Below are 19,204 nucleotides of genomic sequence, written 5' to 3'. Positions count from 1 at the left end.
TGTTACCGCAAACATTTCTATATAATAATTGGAATGATTTGCTAAACTTGGGAAGGTAGTGCATTCTGCTCTACCAGCCAAGTTTCTAGTGGATACCCATGCCTCTTTACTGACTGTGGAGGGGGTAACCCTGTTTCAGCCCAAGGGTAGGTGGCAACGTGCCCCTATTATCAGTTGATTTGAAGCAATGCGCTTGCCTTGGAGTGCACGTCCGGCAATGTGATGTAATAGGCGATGTCACATGAACATGTTTACAAATGAGTTTGAGTTGTTTCGAGAATCCATTGTAAAAAGCCTATTCCTTAATTCAAGCCTTTGTCCCTAACCAAGTCATGGCATTCGAGACCAGTCATGGTATCATGTAAGATTGAATTCAAGAACGTCCAAAGCGTGAAATTCATTGCCCCTGGTTCTGGCCTTGGTGCCCTGTGAACTGGAAGTGCCCTTTGCAAAACGAAATGGCCTTGCCCTCTAAGAAATTAAGTCAAGTCCGGCCCCATCCCGGTCAGGGCCCCCTCCCGGTCAGGGTCCGAGTAAGCGGTCAGGTTGGTGTAGTGGTACCTTTCCTCGCCTTCCTCGTCTTGGATCCCGGTTCGAATCCCACCAGGGGCACTATGTGGATTGGGTTTTCAGTCCCTACCTGACTGCGTGGGTTTTCACTGTAATCATTCGCTGGGGTATTCCTCCCATCACATCTAAAACTGAAACAATTTAAGAACTGGCTCCGCGGTAGTACAATTTAATCATGATCCTATAAGCTAAAGTAGTTGTCTCATCCTATTTTCTGTACCATCCGCCCAGGTAATAAAAATTAGCAGGACAGTTCTTTTCAGAACCGAGAAGTCTCCCGAACCCCCGAACATCTACTCCGCGGTAGTAGAATAAAGCAAGACAGTTATTTAAGAACAAACTTTAAGAACAAACTCTACCTGGCAAGTAGATACCCACATGGTGTTACCGCAAACCGTGTATACGTTCTCTGATCTCGTTTGGCTCTTATTTATATTAGAGTGTTGAGTATACTTATATGCAGATCCAGAGCCTCCCCCCCATGTCAATTTGTCAACATGCACTTGGGTCTCTATGTGTATTTCTAATGAACTATAAGTGTATGTAAATGATAACTCTACCATGCGATTGGTTCTACACTGTGGAATAAATTCTAGCCACAAGGTATAGGCCTGCGAGAGGAAATCCCATGTAGCAATAATTATGTTTAGTTCAGCATCCGTCTGGCATACCCGCAATGTGAATATAATTTAATTAGTAAATCACTAAGTGTTTTGCGTGCATGTTATAATTATATCCAGAAATTGAGTAAATATGCCTATGCCCATTTTTTGGATTAAAGGAGATGTGCGGTTAAAGAATACCAAGATGTTATAGCTGAAAAGTAAATATTGTTTTAGATTTGCGTAGGCTAGTTGTTTTTTGGAACTGTGCTAAAAAAAAAACTCTCGTATTAAGAACAAACAATTTTTTATTTTTGCTATTCTTCGCATCAAAACATGTTCATGCATTTTTTAAACGTCAACGCCGTTTTTAAAAGGAACTTCACTTTAAGTCAACAAAATCTTATTCAAAGCTAAGTGTAAATTGCCAATAAAAAACAATCCAATGTGAAATAAATCTTCCAAAAAAAAAAAGGCCTACACCCACTGTGATGTAAATACACATTGTTTCTTTATGAAAGATGAAGAATACAATTCCCGAATTCAAGAATGAATGGCCCTTTAGAGCAAACCCCGTGTGATTTTTCTACAATCCTTAAGCTAACGATGTTGTTGTTTTTTGTTTTGTTTTCTTAAAGAATGATATGATTCTCGAATTCAATGATGGATGACCCTTTAATGCAAAGTCCGTGTGATTTTTCTACAACTCTTAAGCTAGCGATTTTTGCTTTTTTCTTTTGAGATGGATTTTACGTCTTCTACTTGTCACTTAGCATGAGTGAGATCTTGGGACATAAGTACCCTATAGTGTAGAGTTACATGCAGTGATCTTAACGCACTGCCTGTTAGATCTGAGTAGTTTGTGGTCGGGACTTGATGATAATTTATCCAGCGCTAAATCAATCTGATACATCATTGCTTTTCTTTCCTCTAAAGTAAAGTCAAATCTCGTGTAGATTCAATTTAGACTCAAATGAATTACCAAAACAACCTTGAAAATCATCCAGTTTTAATCATAACAGGCCAATAAATGATAATTTTTTTTTTTTTTTTTTTTTTTTTTTTTTTTAATCAGAACTTGGTAGGGCTGTTCAAATAAATTGAAACCACTTCAACTCGAAGTATATTCGATTCCAATATTCGATTAAATAATTTATGACTTGTTTACTTCTGGTATTTCTGACAACGTGGGTAGCTAGCACACAGCCTTCATACCGACATAACCTTTATAGAATAACTTATCTCTTAATCTAAATTGTAATTTTGAATATCACGGAGTCTGCGTAATAATCTGCAATCTGGATTTCACACACGTCGGAGATCAAAACAAGGAAAGTCTCTCTCTCTATGTGTAATGCTGATTATACTTTCCTCTTGGATATTGAAAGTTTTAAATCCTCATCAGATAGATCCCTGACAAATTGACTAGACAGGTAACACTACCGTAAATATTGACGAACCTCGCTGTTTGTGTATTTACCTCCGTGTACAAAACACCCCTCCTTACCTTAGTCTTGTAAGAACGGAATATAAAAACTACTCTCAGATCATTGTCTGGCAATACAAACTGTCCCCTCTGGGACCTTAGGACTCTCAGTTCTCATTCAGTCAACCACAGTCGCTAAAACAATGTACAAAAACGTCATTCAGGTTAGCTCCGTGCGGTGAGGGCATATATAATTTTGGCGCGAACCTCCCGCAGTAAAACCAGATTGGCGGGAATTTCCAACCATGCAGAAACAATCCCACGTGGTGTGAAAGCGGTTGAAGACCACGGCTGGTTGGAGTCCTTCAGCGTGTCTCGTTGTGAAAGCACCCGGGGCAAGTTGAGATTAAGTCTGGTCTAAATCAAGCAAATGGATGGATGAAGTCGGTGTGAAGAGACTCAATTGAAAAAGATTTGGGTGGAGTTTCAGCGTTATTTTATGCAGACATGGTTATAGGGTTTGACGAAGAAGTGCGCGCCACTTTTCTACAGTATGACATGAGTACTCTGGCCGCCAGTATACAAATACTTGTTTCATTGTCTTAAGTATTTGGATTGTTGGTCTAAGCAGACTTAAATTTACTTTAAGAGGATGACTGTTCCTGATCCTTAATACAAATTTAAAAACATTTAGCTTTTTCTTCTATTTGGCAACACAATTTCCATCATTGCAGGTCTATATTTTTCTCATTGTGGATTGTTTACACCGCAGTGACTGCAATTTGAATTGGTTTTGTTTAGTGTTTATGGTCACCCTCTGTTGTTTTGATTCGTTGTATGGTGGGAGAAGAAAAAGTGGGTGTCTCACGACAGGTTTAACAAAACTTTTGCAGCATTTTCTTTGGCTTCAATGCCACAGACCTAAAAAACCATCGTGAGCAAAACATCTTTTGACACTGTGTTGATATATGGCGAGCAAATGGAGCTTCACTGCATCAATGCCTTCGCGCTCTAGAGAGGTAGCGTTGTCACGTACTTGAGCATCGCCACATCCGCTATTGAAAAAAAGTTCATTGAATTCTATGCTTATTAAATGATCAATCGCTGCAGTGATACCCGATCCACAAGTCTTTATAAAATTATGTTTTTTAACCCTGCACGCCGTGGGCGAGAAAGTCTTACCAAACACTGTGCTCCAGACTTCAAAAGAGCACTATTTTTACCTCAGAGGAATGAATGGAACAGGTTGAGCGTGGACGGTATGAGAGGGTTTAAAATCAAGGTGTTTGCTCACAGAATACGACACGCAGAAATCGCGGAATCTTGTTTTTGTTTTTTTCGCACTGAGATGAAACTTAATGCTCAATCGATCTCTGTAGCGAAATTTGATCCATTTCTTGAATATTTTTTTTTTATTTATTTGAATGCCGCCGTTCGTCACACGCAGTTCCATGCATAATAGTTTCTAGTGTTTGAGGTATTCTAACTGCAAAACATGTATAGAATGTTGCGTATTTAAAAGTGAAAATAATCATTCGTTTATAACATATCGAAATATTATGAGCCTGCTTTTTCCTCAAAGAAACGAACACCCATATATAGGTATAAAAAATATAAAAAAATACACAAACAAACATTGTATTGGATGGAATCAATCAACAATGCGTCAGGTTCTTTGCAAGCCTGGTGCTTCCGGACAAGGACAATGACGTTTTCACTTTGGTAAACAGCACCCTAAAAGAAGAAAGTGTAAATTTATATTGGAACATTAAGAGGGGCACCGAGGCAATGACCAAAGGGCAACGGAGCCAACTCTCATCCGTGAAACGATGGGCATAGGTTGCGTTTAATGTGTTGCTCTGTTTGCAAATCAAAAGTTGTGTGATTGTAGAAATAGCTAATTTGAATTTCCATAGGCTGCCGATTGTTTGCGAACCTTGACTACATGAATGAATAAGATCATTCATGACAACATATTATTCTTCATTCTTTAGTCTGATTTCCGATTTGTTATGCCCTTTGAAAATGTGGAAATTATGATTAAATATCCTGAAATGTACATGTGGGCTCAGTAAAGCCATCATACACTTTCGGTACAGACAAAAAACTAAAAGTTCACAGATTTACAAATAATTTACAGGGTTTACAGAAGGTAATGGTGAAAGACTTGAAATATTATTCCATGAAATGCTTTACTCTTTGAGAAAACATTAAAACAATATCAATTATTGATAGCGAGAATTACGGATTTATTTTAAACACATGTCATGACACGGCGAAACGTGGGGAAACAAGGGTTGGTTTTCCCGTTATTTTCTCCCGACTCCGATGACCGATTGAGCCTAAATTTTCACAGGTTTGTTATTTGATAAGTTGTGGTACACGAAGTGTGGGCCTTGGACAAAACTGTTTACCGAAAGTGTCCAATGACTTTAAAGGCACCGAACACTATTGGTAATATAATTGTTAGCATAAAAACTTACTTAAAACGAGCAATGAAGAGATGTTGATAGTAAACAAATTTGTTAGAAACAGCTCCCTCTGAAGTAACGTAAAGAGGTATTTTCTTTCTAAAATATTAAAAGAATTCAGGCCTGAAGCCTTATATTTGGTATCTGAAAGCACACTAATTTGTGCAAGAAGGGTGTTTATACATTGTTCTCTTGCAACTTCGACGAACAGTTGAGTCAAAATCTTCCCAGATTTGTTATGTTATGCATGTTGGGTTACTGAGTGAGAACACTGGTCTTTGACAATCACCAGTGTCCAGTGGCAGTGCATTTAATTGAAGTAAAAAGTAACATTCAATTGCTCTAACCTGTATGCGAACTCAGAGACATTGATTGTTCCAGTTTTGCCTGTTGTCTCCGTCCTGCTGGTCAAGTTAACCGTGTTTCCAAACAGGCAGTACCTTGGCATTCGGGTACCAATGACACCCGTCACGACCTCGCCGCTATGGATACCAATAGTGATCTGTGGAGAGAGGGGTACCAGGGAATTAGGATCACCAAATACACGTACAGAATGCACAAGTTGTGTTTAAAACAAAGATATATATTTAAGACTGCCGCCATAGGGCTAGCTAGGGTATGATCGTAGCGCGCCCCACTTTCACCTTGTGGTCGCACGTTCGAATCCTGCTCTAATAATTGTTTCATTGCTAATTTTACAATAATGAAATAGAGTTACCAATATAAGTTTCCCTTGAGGGCTTATACAAACTTGAAGTTTTGTTCCACCTTATGTTTGAAAGTGTAATGGTGAAAACACTCGCGATCAACTTGTTTTCTGCTGTAAAAAATCACTTATTGCAATTGGAGCCGATGCTGAGGTCAACAAATGGCATTGTGTGCAAGAGATTGTATAGCGCATAGCAAACAACGCGTTCTTAGCATGACATTAACCCATAGAAGTTACTTTAGCGTTAACCGAAAAACAAAGATGGCTGCCAACATTGCAATCTTACTAAATTGCAAAAAAAACGTTCAAATACTTCTACAAATCTTCTAAAAAGGTACACCACCCTTTTTTCCATCCAAAATATTGATCCATTTCGAAGCAGCTTTCCCCTCGCTAAAAAAAGAGACAATAATAACGTCTTACCAAGCTCATAGCTTGCCTTTTTCGGAAAGAAAAATATTGCCAGGGAATGGCTGTGTTGAATGAAAACACACCAGCCTACATCTTGCTTTGGACCATTATTGATTGTAGCCGTGTGTTGAGTATCAGGCAGTGATATGATAAATGAAACTCAATCCCTTAGGAGTTGGAGTCCATACCGACCATTGTTTGCACTGTTACTCCAACCTTTTTTCGATTTAGCGAAATTATCATATTTCAGAGTAAGAAACGAGGAAATTTGATATTTACAATTCTGAAGAGGAGAGAAAAGATCTCACGAGGGACAACCCGTTTTAGTGTGTACACCCAGTCTAAATATTAGTATATTTTGTTATTAAGTTTAAAAGTGCTGCAAATGCAACGAGAGTCCATATGATTTATTCATTTGGTTCTAAAAACAGACTATGTGTTTATTCTGGAATTAGCCATTGAGACAAAACAAGTCAGTCTTTCTAGTTGCCCCACAAATCGTTTTTTTTTTTTATAATTTGTTTTAATAATATACATACAGCCAATCAATCTTCCCAAATAAAGCGTTTAATAATTTCTTCCAATAAATATGATAAACATCAAAGAAATGATAACTGAAACATTATGATATCTAAAAGGATAGATCAATAAATGCATTGGTTTGGATTAATCAAGTAGGTTTCAACGATATATCAATAAGAAAAAAAGAAGTCTTTCGGGGGCCTTCAGAAGTTTCTTTTCTAGAAGTAAGTTGTTGTCTTATCATTTTTTTTTTATATTAGGAGTCAATAAATATTCCCAACTACAAATAAATTGATTTGACGAATAGTTTGCCTTGTCATCGATATATCGATTGGTTTTTATATCTCACCACTATATTCTGTCCGTCCACTTCGATCTCCAGAGCTAATTTCATCATCTGTAAAGCCATTCTGGCAATGCAACCCGCATGCGTGTCACATGGTTCGGGTAAGCCACTCACAGCCATGTACTTGTCTCCAACCGTTTCTACCTGTATGTCAAAATGTCAAAATATGTATAAAATGAGTGACGTCATCAATTAATAACTGCAATCATTGGTGTAACATATGTATTTTTTTTAAAGTGACGTCATCAATTGATAACTGCAATCATTGGTGTAACATATGTAAATAAAGTGACGTCATCAATTTATAACTGAAATCAATATATCTGCACATGCAACTTGCATAATGGGTGGTGTAAACAAAAGTATGGCTACCAGACTCCATAATGTTGTGGTCAACGTCAATTCCAAGGGGCCATGTTAAGTGTTTGCCAAGCACCTGCCTGTTTTACCCATTTCAAGGTCGGCTGTCGGTCACAAAACAAAACGCTAAAGACTTAATGCACTCTTAAAACAGCATAGAATTAAACAGTTTTTAAAACCGTCATTATTTTGATAAAATGTGCAGACAAAATGACACGCATCCATTTTTTTCTATACCCTTTAAAGCCAGTGGACACAAATGGTATTTGTCAAAGACCAGTCTTCTCACTTGGTGTATCTCAACATATGCATACAATAACAAACCTGCGAAAATTTGAGCGCGATCGGTCGTCGGAGTTGCGAGATAACTATGAAAGAAAAAAACACCCTTGTCACACGAAGTTGTGTGCTTTCAGGTGCTTGATTTCGAGACCTCAAGTTCTAAACTTGAGGTCTCGAAATCAAATTCGTCCAAAACTAGGTCACTTCAGAGGGAGCTGTTTCTCACAATGTTTCATACCATCAACCTCTCCCCATTACTCGTTACCAAGTAAGGTTTTATGCTAATAATTATTATGAGTAGTTACCAATAGTGTCCACTGCCTTTAAATTAATGATACATTTTAAAAAGTGCATTACCTCAGATGCTCAATATTGTCCTTCGCAAATTGGAATAATTTCTTTCTTTTTTGGTGAAGAAATTTTCATTTTGTCTAACGTTTATTATCAAGCTGCTCTCCTTGGACAATAAGAGAGTCTTTCCGTCACAGATCTATCACTCACAATAAATAAACTTCTGTTAAAATTGGGAAAAAAAAGGTTTTTGGCTTGGACGGCTTCAACAAAAGACTAATAACACAAACAATAACCATCGCCGGGTGAGACTTTTCACGGCTCCGGTTAAAAGCGCCATCCGTTTAGAAAAATCGGATAAAGAAAAGAGAATTCTCGTGATGCTGAAATGAAATTAATTCCACGGCAAGAAAATGTCCAAGGACCTGTAATCTTTTTGACCTAGATTTGGTGTTTTTTCTATCGCTCTGAGCTTGAAGGCAGAGAAAGGAAGGTTATACAATCGGCCTTTGGGTTTGGTTAGACTAATAGCAGCCACGGGCAGTACATGCAAATGAATTTCTACAAACACGTTCAATGTGTTTCGTTGCTGGGTTGGATGCAGTTGATGGAAGTATAACCTTTTAATCCCAGATATGTTTAAAAGCACTGGACACTATTGGTAATTACTCAAAATAATTGTTAGCATAAAACCTTACTTGGTAACGAGTAATGGGGATAGGTTGATAGTATACAACATCGACGACCAAATTGAGTTCAAACGTTCACATACAGGTTTGTTTGTTTTTTTGCATATGTTGAGATACACCAAGTAAGAGGACTGGTCTTTGACAATTACCAAAGGTGTCCAAGTGCCATCCATGCTGGTGGTAGACTTTACCTAGTATTAGGTAGTAATCTAAGCGTGCAGAGTTGTTTGTGAGAGATGATCTTTAATTTTAGTGCATATCATTTGAAGCTTTGCATAGCGTGGAGAACAACAGGAAGAAACTATACACAAATAGTAAAGTTTAGGAGAAAGACGAGAAGGGTTTATTGTTCGAAACGTCGAGATCCCACAGGCTTTCCTCAGAGCCAACACTCACACAAAAGAGATTTAGCTATGGTTGTACCCGCAAGTGTGATATTTTTTTATAGTTTTCTTCCTAGTGCATGTAAGTTTAGTGTCAAATGGTTAAACAGATTTCACGTTTGGCAATCACTCTTAAACAAATTACTGAATTTTTGGTTGGAAGCAAACAGCAGCTTTTGATAGGATAAGGTATTTTTTAGAAACAGTTCACTTTGATATTATTTGGTTATGTACACAAACAAACAAGCTGTTATGCCGCAAAATTGAATCTCGAAAGCATTACTGCATAAACGCTTCTCAGGTTGTGTTTTGTAATGGATCATTATTCCTGCGTGGTCATAGTCGCATTTCGCGTTCAATATTTTTGCCGACTGGTGGTGCCTCGTTCTGAGGATGACTAGTGAAACTAGACGAAACGTAAACAAAATTACGTGAGTATTTGGCTGTGTTTCTTAGAAAATTTATTTATTAAGTCGTTATTTGTTTGTAAATAAATTGTTCGGAAACGAAAACTGAAAACCCCAAAAGAACCCCGTCGTTATTTGTTTGTAAATAAATTGTTCGGAAACGAAAACTGAAAACCACAAAAGAACCCCCCCTTCACAACATTCACTCCCCACTGTGTTTTGTGTAGAATCACGAAGGTGAAGCTTAAAATGCAAGCATGGGTTTGAGTGGTAGTTAAGATTACACAAGAAACTTAAGATGAGGTTTTAAGCATACACTTGGGAAAACAACAAACGTATCTAGGGACTTTGACACAATGTCTCCATAGTTTCTCTCGTATAATTTGATGTCAAATTTTATTATTTTTCTTATATTAATTATTTTCTCCCTTCTCAAACTTCAATCCATACCTCATGTAATTAATATTGATTTTACGAAGTATGACCGAAGACTATCTCCTCGTTCTCCTCAGGTGATCAAGCTCATTATCTCTTTTGTTTTTAAAATGTCAAGCAGTCTTCTCTTTTTTTTAATTGGTTGTTTGCTTTAGGCAGTGTTCTAATTTCCCTGTCATGTCGAGTGTGGAAAACTGTCTCCCCCTGTCAATTGCGAACTCCGAATGTCCAATTATTTGTGCATTAAGAATAGGACAGCATGAAAACATCCTTGAGACAGAGGAACCCACCAGTGCAGGAGTAATTTCATGTAGCGACCTATGATGAGAGAAGTCATGTTTTCTCGGTTGGACGTGGAGGGACTTTATAAATACATCTCGCTTGACTGCAAGAAATAAGCCCTATCAGAGCCGTGTCAGCACGGGTCCCGTAGTTAGGGGTTAACGGGTGTATTTCTCCCCCCGCAGTGCCTTGCGGATTGTTGCTGGTGGATACCCTGTCATATCTTTGCCATTAAAACCACAGGGGATTCAGGGCAATGAACCAATGATTAAAGCAATATCTCAGTTTGTTATCAATCTTCAACTAACTTCTGAGGACGATGACCCCGGAGCGATTCAAATATATCTAAAAAGGATTGTATCTTGCATGCGCCGGGCTGAACTGCAGTATCGCTCTAGGCAGCTTTACGGGTTCTCTCAATACACATGGTGTTTTATACCATCAGGACAACACTGATTTCAATCAATGGGACTTACTCCTTTTTTGTTTTGGATGTGTCTTCTTCGCAGCTTGAGAACAATCCCTTGCTATTTGTTCAAGCCTTTCTGTTCAGCGTGCTTATATTACAGTGTCAATGACTTGGGTTCTATACAGGGTTGACTGTATAGTGGCATAAAGGTATTGACTTAATATTGAAAGCTTGACGGTCAAAACGAACACTTAATGGAGATCAAAATGGATAGAAAAAACGGCGAGCATAAAGCATTTTTATGAGATTTTGAGCTCGGTGTATTTTGAAAATAACAAATGTTTTTTGTGTGTGTTTGTGATGATAAAGGTAAATATCCTGGAATAAAACGCTAGTGGCATTAGTTGTTGATAAGTGAAATAGCCTTCAATTCAACTCGGATTTTTCGAATCAAGTTTGTCCCTGAGGAATGTTCTTTATATAGAAGAAATTGCGGTAACACCATGTAATGACTATCTCTAAATGAGTTGGGGTGGTTCTGAAAAGAACCATTGGTTTTACTCGACGTTTCGATCAGTATGCTCTGATCGTCTTCTGGAGAATGCTGGACTCTGATGCTGCATGCTTCTTAAGTACTGGGCGGCAGATTAGCTTGGTGGTGCACGAAGGCGGGAAATATATAGAATGTTCTTTAGTTTTTAGAATGTCTTTATAGACTGGTGCCTTAAATCCGAAATGGTAACATGTGGATTCGAGACCATGGGATACCAACAGCCAGCTGACACAATTACGTGCATTTTAAAACTGTGACTTTATTTGGTAACTGGGTTGCAAATTAATCCTATTTTGATCGGCCTCTTAAGATTATTTTGGTTTGTCGTAACTGGTGAGAGGGAACTTCGAGAACTGTGTGGTTTACACATGAATTAAGAGAAGCGCTGAGAAAATGCAGCAATTTCGCGGCTATGACTACGGCTGTTGTTAAGGGTGCTTTTCGTGTGCATCCAAAGCCTAAACGCACGATTACGTCACTACCAAGCCGTAATGGGTGCGGGTCCAGCTGTTGCGAAGAGTATTGCTGTGGGTATACTAAGGCTCGACACATGTTGACGTCTCAATCAAGCCACAGCGACTGCGGCTACGGCTGTTGCTAATGGTGTTACTTCGGGTATCCAAAGGATCAACACATTACGTCACGATTAAGCCACAAAGACTACGGCTACGGCTGGTGCTAAGTGTATTGCTTTGGCCATCATTAGGCTCAACGCATAATGACGTCATGATCAAGCCACAAAGACTGCGGCTACGGCTGTTGCTAAAGGTGTTGCTGTGGGTATTCTATGCTTGAACACGTGATGACGTTACGAGCAAGCCACAGCCGCTACAGCAGCCACTTATTTGCACTCATTCAGCCTTCGCCATTGACCTATAAAAAAAGGTGTTGATTTTAAACAACGATCAATATAATGTTTTACCTTGTATACATTTGGGTTTTTATCAGTCAGTGTGTCATACTTGGTGTACACCATATTCAGCAGGTTGACAATCTTCATGGCGTCCCCGGACTTGCGATGACAGAAATCAGCAAATCCCGCGATTCCACTGAACATAATGGTCACCTTCTCGTGTTTCTTGGCTGGGACTGGCCGTCGGTGGCGCAATTCCTGGGCGACCGATGGCGGGAGAACTGAATAGAGTAATCTGCGAATTAAGAAGGCTGCCTTTAGATCAGTTCTTACATAAGGAAACATTTTAATTGGAAATGCTGTTTCTTTCAGGGAAAAGGTGTTAACGAATCCCTTTGTTTGAAAGTGATAAAGTCACCATAGCTTTAAAGGGCCATGCAACGTATGCGTGCAACTTGGAGGCAACCAACTGCATGCTACAGGACCACTATGGTAGCACATGCTTCATTTTCCAAACAATGTCTTACGATGGCCAGGACAAAAAAAGTGAACATACAAATGTGCATGCCTTTTCTTCTTGGAGATTGCCTGGAACTGGTCGCCTGTAAATTGACTCGTGTGACATGGCCCTATAAAGTCTCTTCCTGTATGCAGGTTAATTTGGAGGATACTGTTTTTTAGTGTTGTATTTATTGATTCGCATCTGTCAGGTGAAGTAATTTCAAGGACCTTAACAGTTTTGTCTCTTCTTGCCTTTCCTCCATTCGAATACTTGCAATACGGAGACAGAGCGTATAAGGGCAATGTCAGACAGGGCAATTTGAATTGGTAATTAGGATACTTCTAGGTTTTTAGGATCCACTCTCTACATCTCTGTATTGGTTACTTTGGCATTAATAAATGCATTCTGGTTCTAGCTTCTACTCCCTACCTGTCTTTCTTTGTCATTAGCTTAATAATAAAGCATTCTGGTTCTAGCTTCTACTCCCTACCTGTCTTTCTTTGTCATTAGCTTAATAATAAAGCATTCTGGTTCTAGCTTCTACTCCCTACCTGTCTTTCTTTGTCATTAGCTTAATAATAAAGCATTCTGGTTCTAGTTTCTACTCCCTACCTGTCTGTCTTACTCTTCTCCAACTCCAACTCTCTGTATGTCATCTGAAGCTTGTCCGTTAGGATCTCGAGCTTCTGTGTCAACTTGTACTCAGCTTCAAACTTCTCAGACTCCAGTACGAGATCTCGCGTTGCGTCGTGAAGCGGTATGTCACTCAGGAACATCTCACGCCTGCGCAGATCGTCAAGATTGACCACATTGGGCGAGCAGAGGAAGAGGATCTCGTTGGAGCCCGAGACGTAAAGCATTTGTCCTTTAAGCTTGAGTCTGTGGTGTGCCACCGCGTCACTCACACCCTCTAGCCCCTGCTTACTCCGGAGGACAAAGATGGTGTTGAGATGACTGAGGATCGACTTGAACGCAAAGTCCATGTGAGGGCGTACGAGGTTGAAGGCGTTCGTGATGACGCAACGGTCTGACCCTAACGTGGGTATCAAACGGACAACCGAGTTTCCACACTGATGGATCACCATGTTCTCATCAAACATTATATGAAAGGGGAAGATACGGCAGAAAGTTGCTGGACTTATGCTAGGTTCTTTGGACAGTAGTCCCATGTGACCATAGTCCTGGCGAACGGCTGACTCATCTTCAGCCTCGCTCTTTTCAATGATGGCAAACTGCACGTGGTCGCAGTCATCTCCTTTGGTCTTGATGATCTCCACGTCAACCTCACCCTTGTGGAGCTTCTCTGAAACTGACTTGACCAGACCCACTACGATCCTCTCTAGTCCTGGTCTCTCTGAGTAGTAATGAAGCACGAGGGCACCGTCGCTCTCTCGCTTACTGCACCTGAATGAAGGAGCCCTCATCCCGGGATAGATGGACGCCAAGTGATCGTGGAGAGCATCCAGATTCTGCAGAAAGTCCCGGGTGTTGGAACCGAGAACCGTCAAGATAGTATCGTAGCCTGATTCTTGGCAGAAGTCGAAGAACATCCGCCCGAATGCCTCCAACAAATCAGTTGCACTGACTCCTGTCAAAACACAAATGGACGAAAAAAAAGGACATAAGTATCGTTGGTTCGAATCCCACTCTAGTCAATTCTTTGTTCAACCCCAAAAATCAAAATACAATACAAGCACCATGTATTCCAATTTGCAATAAACGTAGTTTATTATTCTACTCTAAATTTCAATATATCGGAAAATCCGAAGCAGTGACTAAAGAAAATGTGTGACGTTTTCGAGCTTTAAGAGCACATAGACTCAAGCTCTAGGTGTTTCTGATCAGCAGAATCAGTGGGTTCGAGTCCCGTTCGTGCCATGTGTGTCTTCGAGCAAGAAACTTAACCATAACTTAAAATAACCCATAACACTTTGAGGGAGTATGGGGGTTATACCCGGGTTTTCTGGTCCACGTAGCCAGCACCATTGTGTCCAGGTTTTCTCAGGCCTGCGAGGTAAAGTGATTAAGCTCACTTTATGAAGCATCCTTGATTTCATTATTAAATATATAATAATAATGTTATTAAAGCCATGGGACACTTTCGGTACAGAGACAAATTTAAAAGTTCACAGATTTACAAATAACTTACAGGGTTTACAGAAGGTAATAGTGAAAGACTTCTCTTGAAATATTATTATACTTCTCTTGAAATACTGTTGAGAAAACATTAAAACATTCTCGATATCGAGAATTACGGATTTATTTTAAACACATGTCGGAACACGGTGAAACGTGCGGAAACAAGGGTGGGTGTTCCCGTTCATTTCTCCCGACTCCGATGACCGATTGAGCCTTAATTTTCAGGTGTTTGTTATTGTATAAAGAAAATGTGATACACGAAGTGTGGGCCTTGGACAATACTGTTTACCGAAAGTGTCCAATGTCTTTAAAATACTCTCGTGCCTGAAGAAAGCTGTTGGGAAAGAAGACGGTGATGAGGTGCTCAAGTTACAATTTATTTACCACGAAATACCAAATTACATGCGGTATCCAACTCAACATTTTGTAAAATACTCCCAACAATTAGTTAATGGACCCTTGGAATAAATCCAAGAAGATTTTGTTTACCTATCCAGACATCAAGGATGTATCATGATTGGTTTGGGAAGTAGTGAGCTGACTTGTTTCTGCTACAGAAAGTTCAAAATTGATGTCAGAGTCGTAAGATAATATTTCGTTTAGTAGTGCAATTTTTATGTGAGCACTAAGGCCCATGCCACACGCGTCAATTTAATTTTCAGGTTACTAGTTTTATCCAATCTCCAAGAAGAAAATGCATTCACATTTGTTTATTCACACAATTGTTCTGAGGGATCGTAAGACATTGTTCGAAGAATTAATCTTGTGCTACCCAAGTGGTCCTGCAGCATGCATGCACTGCAGTTGGTTGCCTCTAAGTTGCCCGAAGTGGATTTCACAAAGGTAGTCCTAACTTAGGACTAGTCCTAAGCAATGCTAAGAGATAGGACTGGTCCTAAGTTAGGACCAGTAACCCATCCTAACTTAGGACTGGTCCTAGCATTGACTAGGACTAGTCCTAAGTTTAGGACTACCTTTTCGACCTTTGTGAAATCCACCCCTGTACACGTTGAGGTGGTTTTTAACTCGACGTTTCGATCAGTATGCTCTGATCGTCTTCATGAGAATGCCTGACTAGAAACTTGCAAGTTACATTTATCCAGTGTTATCTTACCTGCATTCAACCCATGCAAATGTATTCGACCCAGATTTCAGGATACCTTTCCCTAGCTTTAGAATAAGATATATCTATTTGAAGTTTTGTCATTGAGACGCAGTTTCTTTCACACTTTTTGTTCTTCTTCGCTGTGCTTCCTGTCTTTTTCTTTGCCGTGATTCCTCTTCGCCATTGTTCGGTGTATTCGAAGGTTTTTTAACGTCCAGGAACTAGAAACAATTTTCGGTCCAGGCCGGCTCTAGTGGTTTGAACCCGGCACGATCAGGTATTACCGGCTAGATAAAAAAACCCATTTGCACACGTTTTTGACTCTTTCATTCCAGTTATCCCTTACCATGTCGGTCACGTGGCACGCCAAATCAACCAAAAGTCACGTAGCTTTACATTTAAATTAGGTTAATGTACGCTCCCCCAAGAAAGAAACAACTTAGGTTTTTAATTTTCTTGTACCCTCTGATGTTTGTTTGCTGATCATGTTGAAGGCATCTTCACCTGGCAAACATCAGCAACGGCCCATAACAGGACCGTGTACTTGAGTAAATTTACGGTTGCTCGCAAGAGCTACCGCGGTCCCTTTGGAAATTTAACCTTAAACCGTACTCCAAATACTGACTTCGGTTACAGAGAAAGATGTCGAGATTGTAATATTTTATTTACTAAGTCGTATTGTGTTGAGAGATGGTGAGGGTCTATTTTATTTTTGCAGTGAAAAGTGTCCCACTTTACGTTAGAGTTTGCTATACTTCTTATTGTATTCCTGGGGGTCGAATGTACAAGGATAGGAGAATTCATCCTAGAGCCGAGCTTCAGTTTTCAAGTTTACTTGGATAACCGAGAAAAAAAAATGGTATTTATGTTACAGATGCAGTTGTGAGACACTGAACAGCCCAGTAACATTCTAAACAATCCAGGGTAAGAATTTACCCGGATTCAACGGGTCAGACCCGGAAACTGGTCAGGCCCATGGCACTTGGTAGTCGGTAATGGTTTAAATTTTCCCGGTATCTTTTTAGAGAGAAATGTTCGACAAAAAAAAACTTCGTTGATCTGCTCAGAATGCTAGTCAACTTATTTAGCAGTACCATCCAATTGAAAACCAGATTTGTATTTGCGTCTATGGACAAATCATTTTGGTAGCGTACCGGTCTGTGATGTTGTTCATCACCTTAGTGAACTTTGGGTACCAGACGTTGTTTTTCCCCCTAGTTTACAAAGAAGCACCAATTGGGCCTACATTACACAGCTGCAAACTCTCCCTGATTCTGCAGAAAGAGTTCCCTGAAAGTAAACCAATCTTTCCCTGTTCTGATTAACCCAATTGGAAATCTCTCTGATTGTAGAAACTTTTCCCCTCTTAAAGTGAAAGCAATTCTAAATATCTCAGTGACTGCTGTTTAAAGTCTCCCTGATTGCAAGCTGCAAAAGGTTTGCAGCCCTGCCATTGGTACAGGCGCCAATTGCAAGTATCTAAATAACAATTTATCCTTGCTTGATCAATTTTGAAAAGCCCCGTACCTTGGTCTCGCGTTAATGGCCTTAACTATTCATATTAATGGTTTCTGAGGGGTTTTGCTTCACTGTATTCAGCTACTCAAAGAAGGCCACATGGGAATTAGAAAACGCTAACAGTTCCACTAATACAGCCGCAGCTGAATTCATAGAATGGAGACGCATTGTATAACACAGCGTCGGAAACAGGTTAACTTGTGCGCGTTCACTCAATAGAAATGGTTCAAATGGAGATACCACCTGCCTACAGAGAAGATAGCATTGCTTTTTGAAGAATGGGTTATCATGGTTTCTAGGAATGAGATATTTCCCAAGGAAGGAAGCAGATTACATGTAGAAGTGTCCTATTAAGCCAAGATGTAGAGCTCGGTTATTCTTGTATTATTGTTTCTTAACTGGTCAGCAGGTGTTGAGGAGGTTAGGTATAAGTCATGGAGGAAATCGAGTCCATTTACTTGAGACGGTAAGTCGTCAACTCGATGGTGACTTCCTCCTCTATATCGAGGTCTGAACATTCATCTACAGTCATTAACACATCCGGAAGATTTATTGCATATTCCGTATTATTACACCCTCTGTCTTGGCTTCCCGTGGGCGTTGAGAACAATTAAATATTAAATTTAATATTTTTAATTCCATCCTGAGAAAAATATAATTGGCTGCTGCAAACAACTTTCCAACCGAATGGAACGATGGCATAAATGCAGTAAATAGTTAATGGCCCGGGTCGAAACGTCGCGACGTTTCGACCCTAGCAGAGTCTTTCTTGAAGGCTAAATGACAACACGACAACCATGAACAGGTAAAAAGTATAGAAGGTTAGGTCCTCTCAGTTAGTTATTTCATTTTCCTTCCTCGGACATTACAAAAATTAGCAAATATACAAAAATACATTAAGCAGACGCCGTACGCGAGACAGGTAAAAATGAAAATATGAAAAAAACTGTCATAAAAAAAAAAGAATTAAAACAATTTTGATCCAAAAAGATTTGCCCTCTCTATCCTGTCATTAACAAATAGTGTTAAAAAGAATAGAATAAAAAGAGTAAAATAGTAATTACAATGGTAGTTGTGTGTTAAGTGTTACACTTTTTAACCTGACCATGTTTGTTATGTTGTCATGTTTTAGTCTGCGAGAAAAACGCTGCTAGGGTCGAAACTGCAGGCCATTATAGCTTTTTGTTTGCATTATATCAATCCTTGCAACTAAATAAGTAAATTTAATACCGCAGGAAATTGTGTATGACTTGTGGATTTGGTCAAAATTCCAAAATTTTAAGCAGACTCTCTTTCTCCCGACCTTGTAAAGGCACGTTTTGGATTTTTCATCAAAGTGACCGCTGCAATTTTAGGATCGATGTGGGATCAAGACCTTTGTAACGATTGACCTGTTTAGGGCTCACGGGGAAAAATCTTCAGTTTCAATCGTATCTTTTTGAAATGGTGTAAAACGATCTGTCACAGACAAAGGGGGCAACACGGTTCTCTGGTTATGCTAGTAGACAATCATCGATTATGTAAAACGGTGGGACGGGCTGTAGGATACACTTGCGCGGTTTTCTGAGAACTACCTTTCAGATTAGCTGAGAAGACTGCCGGTTAATTAACCTGAAAGATAGTCTTCCTTCGTGTATTAACTCCTTTCTTTCTGAAATGGGACACCTCTACGCATACATTTCCATCTAAGTCTATCATCACCCTTGTTTGATTTTTTCTGTCATCGATAAAACACCTCTTGGCCAAATAGCACATCATCTCCCGAGCCTGATCAATATTGGTTGGCATTATGTTTCGTGTGGAATGTTTGTGGGGCACGGCCTAGTTTACACTACCGCGATGTAAAACGAGGGCTTTGGTGTGTGTGTGAGACTCCCGGACAAGTGTTTGCTGACAGTCTTTGTCCCTCGATCGTCCGTTCACCTTTTTTTTTAGTTGC

General features: G+C 39.6%; 1 protein-coding gene across 1 annotated transcript in view; it reads right to left on the bottom strand.

Annotated features, from left to right (window-relative positions):
* LOC139936013 (guanylate cyclase soluble subunit beta-1-like) overlaps positions 1-19,204 on the bottom strand; it is a 62,314-nt gene that overhangs the window by 6,206 nt on the left and 36,904 nt on the right. Inside the window, exons 4-7 of the mRNA XM_071930711.1 lie at positions 13,116-14,091; positions 12,071-12,296; positions 7,061-7,201; positions 5,417-5,571 (exon numbers count right to left, since the gene is read on the bottom strand). Coding sequence (XP_071786812.1) covers positions 5,417-5,571; positions 7,061-7,201; positions 12,071-12,296; positions 13,116-14,091 — 1,498 coding nt within the window. The remainder of the gene's footprint in view (positions 1-5,416; positions 5,572-7,060; positions 7,202-12,070; positions 12,297-13,115; positions 14,092-19,204) is intronic.

The sequence above is a fragment of the Asterias amurensis genome, chromosome 4, assembly GCF_032118995.1.
Source record: "Asterias amurensis chromosome 4, ASM3211899v1".
In the NCBI taxonomy this organism is placed as follows: domain Eukaryota; kingdom Metazoa; phylum Echinodermata; class Asteroidea; order Forcipulatida; family Asteriidae; genus Asterias; species Asterias amurensis.
Note: the sequence above shows the minus strand (reverse complement) of the source record. Positions and strands in the feature narration are given on the sequence as shown.